The following is a 15,834-nucleotide window of genomic DNA, read 5'->3' as shown; positions in this document are numbered from 1 at the left end:
AATTTGAAATATGTCAAATGTGATTAGGCTGGAAAATTCATAAGTTTTATACCATATTAACGTAGACCTCCAATGTAAAGTCAATTAACTATAAGTGGAAAACTCCATCTATCTTGTATATATTGTTAGAATCTTTATCAATTTTTTATGCGAGGTATTATATCAATAATATATGAATGGCGAGTTCAATCCTCTGATCACGAAGAGACTGAAAAAAGAATTGAGTTTACAAACTTTTTTATCTCCCTTTCGTTTAAAGTTCATAAACCCTTTCAAATTTTTTTTTTTTTTATAATAACTAAAAGGTTTTAAGCCGAAACTCATACATCTCTTTAGACCTGAGATCAGAGTATGTCATATGGTCTCGTCCCAATCTCTACTCGAACAAACGACCTCTACATTTTACCAAAATCTTTAACAATTGAACTATTAGCACTTGGTAATAAAAAGAAATATTTATAAAAAGAAGATACGATCACGATCCACAATCTAGATTTTGTGTAGGGTGTATTAGGTTTGCCTAGGATATTGCTATCTTGGTGCATTTTTCTCGACGATTCAATTCATAGGATTTGCTCGTATGTGATGCATCATGATTCATGCATGCCGACATTATTCCATACCTATAAATTAATGCTTTGTCGCTTCCACGTGTTAGGTTCTATATACACAATTTCTTACTTTTTTTTGTTTTTTTTTTTGGAACACTATATATACAATTTCAAACTTCTAGTTTATACATAAATAAATTTTATGTAAAAAATTAGAAAATGAAATTTTGATAGATATTTTTGTAATATATATTAAAATGGAACGACGCAGATTTCATGGAGAAAATTAATTAAATTCTATATTAATTTTAATTACATTTTTGTGATAAAATATAAACGAGTTTTGAAAGAAACATATATAGTTTATGAAAAGATTCTTGAGAATTTTCACATATAATGGCATAGTCAGGGGCTGACCTACTTGTAAGGGATCGACTATATATACTACAAAAAATAATTATTCACAAATGGCAAAACTATTAATCTATGATCGTATATGAGTTATTTTATTTTTATTTTTCTATTTTTGGTTGGGACTTTGTAGCATAATTCATTTTATTCAAAAGATTCATACAAACTCACATCATGAGTAAATATTTTGCCGACAAATTTTAAAGATCATTGAACTGTAAATTGTGGCTACCTAGGCGAGTTAGATAACATTTGAAATGTTTTGAAAAGTCAAGTTCCACAAATTTTGTTTTTTTTTACTGTTATATCTTTTGTTTTTTTTTTTAAAGCTATTTTTCAGAACCACAAAAAATAATTTCTATAAACACAAAACAAAATTAAAAAGAAATGGTTACATATATTAGATTCAGAGAGAAATAAAATTTAATCATTGAACCAAATCATGATTGAGATTACTAGTTGAAAATATTTATTCTATGTATGAAATAATGACCAAAGTTTTAGTTCTTTTCATATAAATTTTATTTTAGTTTCGATCTTTTTGTGTTTTTTTTTTTGAACAAAGGGTTATACAACAATTAACCCTACTTTAAGCACCTTTTAATCTTTCATCATTTCTACCAATCAATCAAATAGAAGACAAATACTTCTTGGAACCAAAGAAGAATGACCCGTAGCTACATAACAGTGAAGTCTTCAGTCACAATGTTACATTTTAGGAGATGAGAAAGGTTTCTCTATTCGCTACTGAAGTTTCCACTACCATTTCAATTCACTATATTTGAGTTTTTGATCATTGTTCCGGAAATTATATAAATAAATAATAAATTTTAGAAACAAATTTTGTTTTCTTATAATCCTGCACAAATAGTTTTTCAGTATTTCGGTTTGATTTTTCAGTTACAGTTATTCGATTTATAAAAACTGAAACCATGTAAAATTCTTATGTAATAATTTGGTTTAGTTATGATTTTTCGGGTTTTACGTACGATTGATCAGTTTTATAAAATATGAATCCATATAAAACAACTATATGCAATTCACTTTGGTTAGGTTATGGTTATTGTCAGTTATTCCATGATTTTTCAAGAAAAAAAAATCACATTGGATTTTTATCTTAAATTATATCATATATAAGTTAAAATTTAGGAAACTATATTTTATCATATTTAATCAATTTAGTAACTATAATACTAGTATAATTATATTATCTTTTGAATTCGGATTTACATTTGTAAGGATATAACCTCGAAAACTCATTTTCAAGTTAAGTAAATGAGGTTCCGTCTTGGAGAGAAGCTTAGTTTCATCGATTTTTAACTTCTGTTAAACATTTTTTACTAGAAGAAAAAAATATCAAACTGTCAAAGCACGAAGAACTCACAAAGTTACATTCTAATCTATAATTTACAATAATCATTATAATACATTCTATAGTAATAAGTAAAGCAGTCTGTTTTGATCTTATATTTTAGAATAGCAACCACACTTCTCGTAGTCTAGCTGGTCTCATCTATGATACAACCAACACCACATCTGTCGCAAATGCAAGTTTCATGAAATTAAACCATGTGGTCAGAAATAGCTAGGTATGTTTTCTTGTAGTCTGCACTAGTAATAAACATGAACACCAACTATTTTTTTCCATGATAATAACAAATTACAGTTTCACACCCTTAAAAATATACAAAACAATTTATGACCATTTTCATTTAAATTCTGATCCGCACATCCATTTTAAGACATCTCTTAATTGGAATTTAACTACGATATTAATTTCACCAATTTATTATTTCGTTTAATTTCTAACCTAAATTAAGAAAACGAAGTTATATGCTCTAAAAATCTTCCTACTCAATAATGATAATTATACAATAATCAAAAAATATGTAACTTTATTTTTTTTTATGAATTCAATTTTTTTTGTCAATAAATACTAGAAAAATGACTCAAGTGAACCAATTAAGAAGACAATTGTTTACAAACTTAACAAATTGCGGACTGGAACGAACCATGAATGCCAAGTTATCCGCTTTTGAATATAAAATTATATTCAACAAAAAAACATGTTTTCCAAAGGATGCATCGTTTAGTCTGATTATTTTAGAAATTATAAAAGTATTAAACAGTGGAATAAAGCTTATAGATGCTATACATTTGCTTTCATACTCCATGGAACTTGCCAATGTGAGTATACGATTGTGAACGCTCTTGTTGATAAAGCCATTCTTGTACCTCTAATTTTCATGATATATATTGTAAACTGAATATACAGTTAGACTTTGAGTGTTATAACGAGTAAGAAAAAATTGGTTTCTTTTGTTGGGTATGTATTTTTGTGGAAATAGAAAATGCTTTTAGTATATTTTACATATAAATGTTATGAAAAGTATTTTGGTCAAATCGCTACTATTTGATGAAATTGTAAGAAGTTCTCGACTTTAGCCAACTATATAAAAAAAAAAAAAATCTAAAAAGGTGATTTATGTGGAAAAAAGGATAAAAGAGAGAAAAGGTTAATTATTAAGATATCTTTCTCTTTTTCTTCTATTTTTTCCCTTTCTTAAAATTCCCTTCTAATCTTGTCTCAGCCAATTATAATTAACCTACGTGTGAGACTTCCGACCACATACTTACACTACTATTCATATTCTTCTTCAAGAGAGCTCTTCTATAAATAAGCCTTAATCACATAGTGGTGGCTCTTAAGTTGAGTGTGTGTGGATTCATTCACAGTTTTATCAATATCTCGAGAAAATGAGTGACTCTACTCCAGCTGCATACATTCACATGGTAATATATATGTTTAATGTTGTTACATTCTTAGACAATACAAAAATGTGATCTTATGTTCATGTGTATGTTATGTATAGGTGCAACACATGATAGAGATATGTTTGGGACTCAACATGAGCAAAGAAGAATGCATGGAAGCTCTCTCTAAGAGTACTGGAAACATCAATCCCATCATCACTTCCACTGGTTTGGTCCTTTCTTATCCTTTATCTATACTACTATATGCTTTTCGTGTCTTGTATGAACAGTTGTGTTATCTCTTGTTTATGTTAACTAAAACTAGTGTGGAACGAGCTGGTTAAGGAGAACAAGGACTTCTTCGAGAAGTATGAAGAGAAGCTTATGAAAAAATAAAGCCAATGTGGAAGGTCGAGACAAAACCAGATGATTTAGATTTCAAAAAATGATATGTGATTCTTTAAAATAATTATCTTTGTCATTTATTCATATATCCCATATATATTAATGAATAAAATTTTTGGAGAAGAGACTTAAAAATATAAGATCAAGGGTATGTGTCAAAATCTATAGCTCTAAAAAATCTTATCTGTCAATCTCATAGCTTAATCTAGTTCTCTTAAAAGTACATATGTGCCTGTCCAAATATTATTCCAAACATTTTTTACTATTTAATATAGAATTGTGGAAGAGTTATTTTTTTAATTAAAAGAAAAAGGAATTGAACATATTTGTATATATTTCCTTTAGTCAGTGTAATAAGAAATTATGATATACGATGACTTATTAGATATTTAAAAAAAAATGGTAAGATATTATTCTCTATATATATATATATATATATATATATGTTTTTGTCTTTAGAAATTTTCATTACGATTTATTATTAGAAAGAAAAAGAATTTACTTCTGTTTAATCACCAAAATATATACATATATTAAATAATAGTACCACAAAAAAAGAATTTACTTCGGTTTAATCTACAATATATATATATATATATATATATATATATATATATATATTAAGAAATAGTGCCACAAAAAAAAATTTCATTCTGTTTAATCACCGAAATATATACATATAATAAAAAATAGTGCCACAAAAAAAAAAGTTTACTTCTGTTTAATCACCGAAATATATACATATATTAAAAAATAGTACCACTACGTTCATCAATAGACTAGGGACTATGTCACAACAAGGAGTATATGACCATTGATGAACATATTGCCATAGGCTTAAACAAGTTATCATGACTGTCTCTTTTAAGGATTAGGCACTTAACCAGGACTGTCCTTAATCTATTAGTGTATGTTTTGGATTCGTCTTAATAACATGCCTAATCCTTAATAACTTTAATAAAAAAATGTTTAAGACAGCTTTACACAAAAACTAATATGTCTAAAACCTCTTTGATTATTCAAAAAAAAAGTCCACTCTCTTTAATATAATATCTTCTGAAATATTGCTATTTATTTTCTTTTCTATATATTTTATTTTTTCAATTCTTAATAATAATACTGTACAAAAGAAATTTCATAACCGTGGCCAATATTATCTCCAATTATCCAAATATAGGAAACCCACTTTCTAGGATCTTATATTATATAAGTACTAAATTTATCTAATAATATTGTGAATATTTTATTTTATAAAAGCAACAATAACTATAGATTTTAATGGACAACTAAAAGAGCTAAGAACCATGAAACTCTTTACTATTATTTAGACCTTGTTCCCCAAAACTCTCAGTGATCAGCGGGTCAATAATTCTAAACATAGAACACAAAAACTTAACTATAAAAGCAGACCAAGAATCCCATAAATAATTCATTCATCAATCTTTTCCTCACCAAAATAAATAATAAATTTCTAAAAAAAAAAAAAGAATAATCTTAAAACCAAAAAAAAAAAAAAATAATGGCAAGAGTTCAGCTATTGGTATGCTTTACCATTCTTTTTGCATCTGTAACCCTTCTGGATTTGGCTTCAGCTCACCTAAAGTTTAAGCCATCTTTGCCTCAACTTGAAGATCCTAAGACGGTGAAAGATGTAGAGCCTTACACCGTTAAAGTAATGATGGTCTTTGTGGCTGACCTAGAAAAGGAATGTCCCAAGACAAGTAAATTCAAGGCCTTCTTTGGGAAACTTAGGGCATTTGCCAAGTATGTTTGCCCTATTAAAAGAAGAGACCAAGTAGATTACGACAGGGACATGAAGGCCAAAGCCGGAGGCATCTTCAAGACCATATCTTCTTTCGCGATCGGAAAGGTAACTTGTTATACAAGGTTTATAACTTATGGCTATTGAAACCATTTAATTTACTATGTCATGAATTTTATATAAAAATCTAACAGATAAGGGAGGAAATCCAAGAGGAAAAACAAGAAGCCATTGATACCTTTAGGTTTATGAAATCTGTGGCGGCTAAGATTATGGGAGGACGTAGGAAAGATGAGAGTGAAGACACCATGAAACTAACAGTAGAGCAACAAAAAGAAATCAAAGAAGGGATCTTGAAATGGGAAACAGTTATTACTAAGATAACAAACACAATGGTGATGAGCTCATCAAACTCTTCTTCAAGTGTATCATCTAATGTTGAAAAAGATGAGACAACCAACAAGAACAACAAAAGCTCTTCTGAAGAGACTAAAGTTTCAAAGTCTAACTCGGGCAGTCCTAGTACTGGAACTGACTCTAAGGATACTAAACCTACCGAAGAAAAATCTCCTGCTGCGAATGCGAAAGAACCCTCTTCAAAGGATGCTAAGCCAACCGAAGAAAGCTCTTCTCCTGCTGCAAGTGGAAAAGAAACTTCCTCTAAAGAAACTTCCTCTAAAGAAACTAAAGCTACTGGTGAAAAATCCGCTAGTGGAAGTGTCGAAACTAGCCAGAGCAGCAGCGGCGTAAATGTGGAAGAAGTTGAGGCTGAGACTTCCAAACAAGTGTCTGTATTCATAATGAACTTGGAAAAGAAATGTCCACAAAAGGAAGAGTACAAGGCCTTCTTCGAGCAACTAAAGGGTACAATGATTGCTCCCCCAAAAGAAAGAAAAGGTTTGTTTTCTAGACTTAAATCTGCTGCCGGGAAAGTATCTGGTGCCATGGCATTTATCCGGTCAAGAATTGGAAACAAATCAGCTGAGGTAAGAAACAAGACATTGTCCTTATCAAATGAATGCAAGTTCTTTTGAATCACAAAATTAAAGCAAGATCTATTAACATAATCTCATATGTTGACAGGTGAAGAAGTCCATGGAAGCTTACCAGGGAGAAGTGATGAAGACTCTCCAAGAGTTAGAGACCATCCACAGTCAAATTGTGAGCCAGAACAAAGGCAAGAAGTCTTTGACATGCACACCAGCACAACAAGTACAGATTCAGCAAACAATCACCAAGTGGGAACAAGTCACAACCCAATTCGTTGAGGTTGCAACTAAGAGCGAGACACAGTCTTCTTCATCATCTACTTCTTCCTCCAAGAAGATGGTTGCAAACTAAACTCAAATCCAAAGCTAAAAGAACTCACAGAAATAACAATGCCATATATTATAACAACTAGCTAAATAATTATAGTTTTTTTTCTTGTGTGTGTATATAAAAACAAAAAAAAAATGTATAGGCTAGCCATAGATATATCGACCAGCCTATGCAAAGAATAAGTTTTTGAAATTTAATATAGATTGAATTGCTCCTATGTATGTTCTAACAAACATTCATAAGTGAATATGAGATCACTAAAAGTATTTATATAATTAGTTTTTGGCTTTTTCTACTACATGATTTTAAATGCCTAAAACATACACGACGACATAACGTATAATAATATATAAACATCTTCAAACTTTGTTAATAGGGTTTTAAAACCCTAGTTATATATATATATATATATTCATCTTCATCGGGGAAAACCCTAGTTGTGTGATTGTGCCTATAAACCAAAGTTAGAGCGATGGCAACAGAACATGGAACACCAAACTGGTCGGACCTTGTCCAAGACATCTGGTCATTGGTCTTCAAGAACTTGAGCTTTACAGATTTCGCTAGAGCGAAGACAGTTTGTTCGACGTGGTACTTTGCTTCCAAATCATCCTCACCTAGACAAAACCATACCCCGTGGCTGATCCTCTACGAAGACACACACTGGCTCTTGTTTAATTCAGAAGAAGGCAAGTCTTACAAAACACAATACCTAGGTCGCTTTGCGCAGTGTCGTGGTGTGGCTACTTGTGGGCGTTGGGTCTTGGTCTTTGACAAGGAAGTAAATTTCTACATCATTAATCCCTTCACTCCAGAGATCATACACCTCCCACCTCTAGAATCGAACCGTAGTGCCGAGTTCAAGAGACGCGGAAACTATTCTTTCGACATACGCCATAGCACTGGCATGGGTAAAAATGTGATAGTGAAGACCGCTGTTTTGTGGGTAGATGAAAAAACAAAAGATTACTTAGTTGTATGGTCGTATAAAGAGGCATGTTATTCTAGTCCTTACATATGTTATTGTAGGAAAAGAGACCAAGAGTGGTTTGAGATACCAAAAAGCAGTGAGAATGTAAGAGGGTGTTTGGATTTGGCTTACAAAGACAAGAAGCTTTACATACGTAGTTACATTGGTAGCATCAGAATCTTGGACTTTACTCTTGGAGACTACTTGCCAAGAGAAATCTACAATCATCCATATGCCTATCGACCTTTTGATCCTAAGCTTGTTTCAGGTAAGGTCAGAATGAAACTAACAACATCTGGAGATGTTCTGATGGTGCAACGCATGATAGGACACACTGACAAAAGAGTACGGTTCCAAGTCTACAAGATGAGTAGCACTAGAGAATATTGGGATAAAGTGTGTTCTGGGGAGAAGGAGGACACGTTTTGGATGGGAGGGTGTGGTAATGCTGAGTACTGGGAGAGAGTAGAGTCTTTAGAGAACGAGGAAGCTTTGGTTTGGGATTTGAGTGTTACTTTACCAACCAAAGATGTATATGGGATCAAGAAAGATTCTATATATTATTGTCACACTACTAAATCATCTATTCGGGAAGTTGCTGCCTATGAGATTCCTACGCATAAGATCTATGCATATGAGATTCCTAAGCAAACGATAAAACCAATTCAACATCGTGGCCTCATTATTGGAGGTGCTCGTTGGTTCATTCCTTGTTTTGGTGTTGGAGAATAACCCACAGTACTATATAATTACCCATTTATATGTTAGTTTTGATATATTTACTTCTAACATGTTCGAAGATTATGAGTTATGTGTCTTGTTGGTTGGTTGGGTTATTTTTACTATACTCGACCATATGTTTTATAGTGTCCATGTGGATTGAATGCTTACATGTTTGACAGTTATCAACTAGATGTTCTCAAAGCCTTATATAATTAAAAAATGTCACAACGTCGTAAAGAAAAAAAAAAGAAGAAGCTAAGATTAAGCAAACAATGATCACAAAGTGGGAACAAGTCACAATCTGACTCGAGGGTGTTTGGAACTTTGGATATATTTTGGTATTTGTCTTGCAAATGCATTATCAATCAAATGAGTTGATAACACATAAACTAGCTAATATTGGATAATATTATGTACGAGAATTGCTGCAACGCTGGTTCTTATTGCCATAACCATGGTGTGTGGCTACGAGGCCATCACGGTTCATAAGTTGAAGAGGGTGATATATCCGAACCATGAATTCAATCTTCTCCATTTTCAGGATTTTGATTATGTTCGGCATAGACGGTTGTTAGAGTCTCCTGTTTACGGGTCTTTCAATTTTCTAGTTGGAAGAGACGCTAACGGACTTCTCTCACTTTATGATCCTTTTATCTCAATAGATTTCTTAAGTTTAAAAATTTCTGATTCTTGATTCATCTCTCAATCTTGTTTCTGAATATTTTTCTCTTATGTTCTTATGACAGGCTTTTAATTACTACAAAATATTAAAACTTGGGATAGCCCCAAGAGAGTTCAATGTTGTAACTGATACTCGGAGTGATGTTTTGGGTCAGCTGCATTTTCATTCGTCGGCTGACCTAAAATAAGTGTACTCCATGTTACTCTGTTTATAAGTTTCCTTAATATATAGATTTTAACTTTCCGCAATATATACCTTCATGATAATTAGTTTGTTTTGTGGCTTTTCATCTTAATGTAAGTTTCTTTGATCCTGGAGCATCATCTTCAATGGTAAAACTTCCATGTTCAGATAAGAGAGGTTTCAAGAAATAAAGTTGTTCACTGCTGGAAAGCTACTCCTATAAGTTGGAGTATAACGAAGGAAGTGTAACATCCAGATATTATATTCGGATGTCATTTCCTTCGAGACTGTTTTTAAGCAACTTGACGATAATTTCCTCTGGCCATTTGTTTTCGGGTAACCTAATTCTTTTCCTTTATGAGAAACTATTCTGCTTTGTTTATATCCTTTGATACGGTTTTTTCTCGCTTTTCTGTTGATTCTTTAGGTGTAACAACTTACTGGCTGGATCTATATAACTGCCATAGACAACAATACATGACATCATTGGTTAGACAAGAAAATATTATCAATAGCTTCACAACTTTCGAGTCCGCGTCTTGCACCAAAAGTATTATTGCTATGTATCAGTAGGGATAAAGATGGTGGGGGTGTAATGGTTTTAAAACTTCTACCATATACCAAATACCGTCTACACATCTCTCGATGGAAATGAGTTCTTGAAACTTCTATTGTACTTCTCAATTAACTCTTACCATATGATAATAGTAAAAATGGAATGTCTAACCCATGCTTTGATGTACTAAAAAATACATTTAAGGACACAATATAATGTGAATTTAAAGAGTGTTGTTGTGAATGATCAGATACTACATATTGACCCTCTGTTTACTCAGTAGCCAATGGTGGTTATGAAACAATGATTGATTCATAACATTTCTTATTTATTTTCCAGTTGTAGCTTATGATCCACTTGTCCAAGCTGTGAGTCATTTTTTCCATCCAATTTAAGATATATCTAAAATGTAGAAAAACCTCCTTTATTATATAAGATATAAATCCATTTTTAATTAAGAGATGTGAAATTTTCAATGAAAATCTCTTTTTAATATGTATGATTTAAGTGTGGAGAAAAATAAGAGAAAAAAAGATATGGCACATGTCAGATTTTATTATGTAAGATATAAATTCTGTTTCTAATTGTAGATGTGAAATGTCTAATGAAACACTATTTTTTATATTTATGATTTAATATAAATTTATTAATTTTAAGTAAGGAAAAAATATGGGGAAAAGATGACACATGTACGCTTCTCCAAACTTGATTTTTGAGAAACCTTAATTTATTATATAAGATAAAATTCTGTTTTTAATAATAGATGTCAAATGTTCAATGAAAATCTATTTTTAATATGTATGATTTATTAATATTTTAGTGAGGAGAAAAATAGGAGAAAAAAGAGATAACACAAGTATGTGGAAAAATTCAGAGTAATGAATACTCTGTAGTCTATATCGGTGATGGTATGTGTTACCCTGAATTGGCATCGATACAGGAAGATATCATAGAACGTTTTAAGAATAACTCACTTGTATATCGTGTATATGTTAAATACCTAGAGAACATGAGACCATTTTTATTTCAATTTCATGAATGAATACAAATAAATCATCTTCCAACAGTTTTATACTTAGATTGCTTACCTTCTCTATAGGTATGGTGTTACGTTTGCACCACGCAACTGTGATCCGAGGATCATAGTAATCCGTCTTCGACAACACATGCTTGATAGCTTGATGATAGAACATCAACCTCTCATTTTCATCTACTCTTATTTTTTCTTGGGAAACTGTATAAATTGAATAAAATCTTTGAATAATATGTAAAATAATGAAGAAATCTTCAAAATTTGTAAACCAAATTCCCAACTCACCTTTCTATCCAAAACAATAGATGCATTAAACACCCGGAGCACCTTCGGTGTTAGCCCACGAACCATCTCATTAAGATGCTCATATAGTATATTTGTCATCAAGTCAGCAAAGAGTTCATCCGTTTTTTATTTTTCTGCAAAACTGGGGTCAGCAAAAAAGATAAACCAAAAATTACCATTTGATTAAGCCAACACCATCTTAACAGCCTTGTAAAAAGAAGGATCCACCTCCTCGGCGGTGTATACAAACGTTCAATCTCACTAAAGAAAAGGAACTAAGTACAAAAAAAAGAAAAGCAGCAAGAGTCAGATGATTTAAAGTAAAGTGTTTTGGACATAATGATACATTGATCTTATTATTAGACTTCAAATTTACATCTCCCACCTTCAATGTACAACATCCAGTAGTATCTCCACCATCCTATGTTTTCATGAAGAAATATAGTTTAATCTCTAGTATTCTTTGCTGGTTGAATCAGGGAACGTTCACTTCATGTGATTCAAGGAGTTCTACAGTAATCTAAATATAGAAAACATATAATCTAAATATTTAATTAGGAAACGTTAACTGCATTTTTACATTGTACATAAATGCCTAGTATGATTTTTTTTTTCTTTTACAACGTTTTTTTTTCACTGTAGTCATTTTTTGTCCTTATATTTTTCATATGGATTGTCTTTTTCTAATTTATATTAGTTTAGTATTTGAAATGTTTATTGTTATTTAGTATACGCCAGATGTCGAGGGCAAGTTTCTGCGGTATTCTCTCTTTTCGCTAAGTATGAGATTAAAGAGATAAAGTTTTTGGTGTATGGGTTTGATCTATTCGGTGAAAAATTTATTGGGATCTGGCTTGTTTTTGGTTTCTTCCTGCGCTCGGATCCGTTTACTCCGACCAATGGTTTCGAAATCGGTGTCGTTGCTACAAAGGATTCGCTCTTGTAAATGACGGTTCTAGTAGATATATTCTCGGTTTTGTTTAACCATCCAGTTCCAAAGTCGTGTATTCGATGTTTTTCGATCTTCTTTAACCGGTTTAATTGTAGTGTAACCGTTGGGTCTCAAATCCATATTTTTTTGGGTTTATTAATAAAAGAAATTTTTTTTAAAAAAAGATGAACGATGATATAGCAATAAGTCTTTCACTTTGTGTACATATTAATATGTTTAGTGTTTAAGGTTTTTGAATAATATTTTGTAAGCTTATGATTATTTGTATGAGAACGGCCTTAGTTTGACTTATAAATGGGCCTTGGGTTTAGGTCTCTGACTAAACCAAAAGTGTCTTGTTCAAAAAAATATTCACAAATCTCAGGAAGAGAGCCTTCTCTATTCTAATCTCTTCGACATAAACTTAGTGAAATTAACAAAAAAAAAAACAATTCATCTTTCCATAATTTTTATGAACTCTTTGCTTTTAGGATTTGCCAATTTCGATTTCTTGTTTATACGTTTCCTGATCTATTCGTTTTAGCTCAAGCTTCGATCAAAAAGCTTCGAGCTTTACACAAAATCCATGGATTCTTCGCCTGTATCGGTTCGATTCGATATATTCGAGATTTATCGCAGATTTTGTGGTAAAGTCTTTAACTTTATTGTTGTTCTTCGATCTGTTGTTAATTCTTATCTATGAAGTTAGGGTTTTGGTTAGCTTTTTCTTGATTTGTTCATCGTATATTTGATTTGTTATGTATAAAGGATTGATCTTTGAATTGCCCACATAGTGTTGTTTGAGTTATGTTACATTGCTATGGATTAAAGTTTGAATCTTTATGGTTTTGGTACTTTAAATTAGGGTTTTATCAGGATAAAGTTTGTTCCTTTTTGGTTATTGTGAGTTGATGAAGAGAGTGATGACTAATTTGGGTTTTGTTCTGTTGGGATTTGATTAGGCATAAGATCAGGTCAACAGTTGTGTGATTATAGTAAACCCGAGGATGGCGAGGAATCACAGAGAACTAACTCATCTAGAGAAGCATTAACTCAGCTCTTGTATCTAGTAGAGAATAAGTTTCAAGCAAGGTATGGGGGGGGCTTTGAGGGTATAATTCAATATCTTCAGGGTTATCTCTTTGAAGGAATGATTAGTGCTTTTGAGCTAATTCGTTCGTTTGTTTACCGTTGCGTTGTTCTTCGGCAGAAACTCTATTTTTGATGAATTGTTCAAGTTGATGTCACGGTTAGACTTAATGGTGAGTTGTTTTGGTTCTCTGTTCCTTAATTTTTTCGGCTTGATTCGTTTCTTGATTAGTTGGAGTGTGATCTGACATTTGATATTTTCTCTATGTAGGTGGACTTTAATGAGTTTACCTGCTTTTATGATTTTGTTTTCTTTATGTGTCGTGAAAACGGACAAAAGAATATAAGTAAGAGCTTTTGTCTGTTTATATCATTGCTTTGGGTGCAATAGCCAACAGAGATGATACTTAGAAACTTGTCTGGATGTCGTTTCAGCTATAAGTAGAGCTATCACTGCATGGAAACTGGTTTTGGCTGGAAGATTTAGGTTACTGAACCGCTGGTGTGACTATATCGAGGTACTTTTCGTAACTATAAGCGTTTTTACCAGACCTTTGTGTTTGTATATCTAACAAAAAGATGATGATTGTAACTTGTAGAAAAATCAACGGCACAATATTTCAGAAGATACTTGGCAACAAGTCTTAGCGTTTAGTCGTTGTGTTCATGAGAATCTAGAAGGATATGACTCTGAAGGTACAAATTGCTAGAATTCTCACAACATGTGTGATATATATTTGTTTGTGTTCGATTCAATTTATGGAATTTGTCTCCCTCAGGTGCATGGCCTGTCCTAATAGATGACTTTGTCGAGCATATGTACAGGTTTGAACAAAAAAGCTTTTGTCGTGAACACCTTTTACACTACTCATTAAACAACTAGACTTAATCCCGTCGTTGTTGATTCGCAGCATTTTAGGTCCGAATAAGGACACTAACTTATTCTGCAAATGTGGTGACACAGAATCTGAACCATGCCTCTATGAAGAAGGTATATATGGTTTCTATAATCTAAAGATTGTAAAAATTCTTGACATAGTGGCATAGTCTTATTACCTTCTTCTCTTCTGGTGTTAGATGAGCATCACAAAGATAATCACTGCCCCCATACGGGTTTAAGAAACATTCCAGGTTTAAAGAGAAAAACATCGAACGACAATGACGAAGAAGAAGAAGAAGATGAAGATGCATCAGAGACCCAATACATTTCTTTTTCATCAAACTTGAAACGAACCAAAACCAACAACAGTCCAAGATGTTCATCTAAGTCTCCTTGTTCAATCGAACGAAGTCTCTCACAAGGTTTCGCGAGTCTTCTATCGACTGGAGACAAGCCATGGAACACTTAAACGCCTGCCCACATAAGTTCTATAGATTTATACAAAAGCAAAAGATGTCTCAAGCTGTTGTTCTCATCTTCTTTAAAAGACAGTTTGAGTTCTTCTTTGTTGTAAGCTATATACAATAATTTGTTTCTCACTCCATTCATAATTTGATCTATTTCCATTTTACTCTCTTACTAACTACTATTAAACAACGGCTCCGACCGATTGGTAACGATGCATAATAATGGTGTAAGTTGCAGAATGAAAACTTGCAGTACAACAATTGCAGAATGAAATTTTTTTAAAATAAATACGTTGACTGGATACGTTTTGCAACTAAATATAATATTATATTACTAATTTATAATTATATGGAGAAAATTCTCAAAAAGTATCACATCTAATTTTTATATGTACGTTTAATACTTAATGCTTTTTAGATGGAAGAATAATACCCAAACAAATAAAAATATACAACTTAATATCTACGATAAATAATTATTGTTATTTACATATCCGCGTTCTCATAACAAACCAACAAAATCCAATTTTAGTTTTAATCATCTTTATTTATTATAAATATAGATTTTTAGAGTAAAGTATAATCAAAAAAATAAAATATAAAAAATAAGAAAACTTTTGGTTTCTCTTTAGAGTCAATATTTTTGCATCCGTTGCTGAGGTCTTCGGATCTCTATGTCTCGTCGCTTTTACACCGGAAATCGCATATACAAGCACAAAATTCGAAGAATTTGCTGATATGTCAAACCCTAATTTGACATATACTAGTCGGACTCTCGTCGGAGATGAAATCTCGGTTAACTGGGAGGAACCGAATATATATATATATATTT

General features: G+C 31.9%; 4 protein-coding genes and 1 pseudogene across 4 annotated transcripts; all 5 read left to right on the top strand.

Moving 5' to 3' along the window:
- Window positions 1–3,685: 3,685 nt before the first annotated feature.
- Window positions 3,686–4,215, top strand: LOC17885927. Its single transcript, XM_006292860.2, has 3 exons — window positions 3,686–3,755; window positions 3,836–3,944; window positions 4,042–4,215. The coding sequence occupies exons 1-3, from the start codon at window positions 3,720–3,722 to the stop codon at window positions 4,110–4,112; spliced, it is 216 nt and encodes a 71-aa protein (XP_006292922.1). The 5' UTR covers window positions 3,686–3,719; the 3' UTR covers window positions 4,113–4,215.
- Window positions 4,216–5,568: 1,353 nt separating this feature from the next.
- Window positions 5,569–7,418, top strand: LOC17886637 (putative vacuolar protein sorting-associated protein 13F). Its single transcript, XM_006292283.2, has 3 exons — window positions 5,569–5,991; window positions 6,078–6,869; window positions 6,967–7,418. The coding sequence occupies exons 1-3, from the start codon at window positions 5,641–5,643 to the stop codon at window positions 7,222–7,224; spliced, it is 1,401 nt and encodes a 466-aa protein (XP_006292345.1). The 5' UTR covers window positions 5,569–5,640; the 3' UTR covers window positions 7,225–7,418.
- A 257-nt stretch (window positions 7,419–7,675) lies between these two features.
- LOC17886262 (F-box protein At1g10110) lies at window positions 7,676–8,905 on the top strand. Its single transcript, XM_006292126.1, has one exon. It carries the CDS (start codon window positions 7,676–7,678, stop codon window positions 8,903–8,905), a length of 1,230 nt encoding a protein of 409 aa, XP_006292188.1.
- Window positions 8,906–9,350: 445 nt separating this feature from the next.
- Window positions 9,351–10,334, top strand: LOC111830453 (annotated as a pseudogene).
- A 2,652-nt stretch (window positions 10,335–12,986) lies between these two features.
- Window positions 12,987–15,172, top strand: LOC17885556. The gene is made up of 9 exons (XM_006291516.2): window positions 12,987–13,213; window positions 13,529–13,658; window positions 13,777–13,828; window positions 13,927–14,002; window positions 14,091–14,173; window positions 14,255–14,351; window positions 14,435–14,480; window positions 14,567–14,646; window positions 14,733–15,172. Exons 1-9 carry the CDS (start codon window positions 13,153–13,155, stop codon window positions 15,002–15,004), a joined length of 897 nt encoding a protein of 298 aa, XP_006291578.1. The 5' UTR covers window positions 12,987–13,152; the 3' UTR covers window positions 15,005–15,172.
- The last annotated feature ends 662 nt before the right edge of the window (window positions 15,173–15,834 follow it).

Source organism: Capsella rubella, unplaced genomic scaffold (genome assembly GCF_000375325.1).
Source record: "Capsella rubella cultivar Monte Gargano unplaced genomic scaffold, Caprub1_0 scaffold_5, whole genome shotgun sequence".
In the NCBI taxonomy this organism is placed as follows: Eukaryota; Viridiplantae; Streptophyta; class Magnoliopsida; order Brassicales; family Brassicaceae; genus Capsella; species Capsella rubella.
The sequence above is the reverse complement of the archived record's forward strand: the minus strand, read 5'-3'. Positions and strand labels throughout refer to the sequence as shown.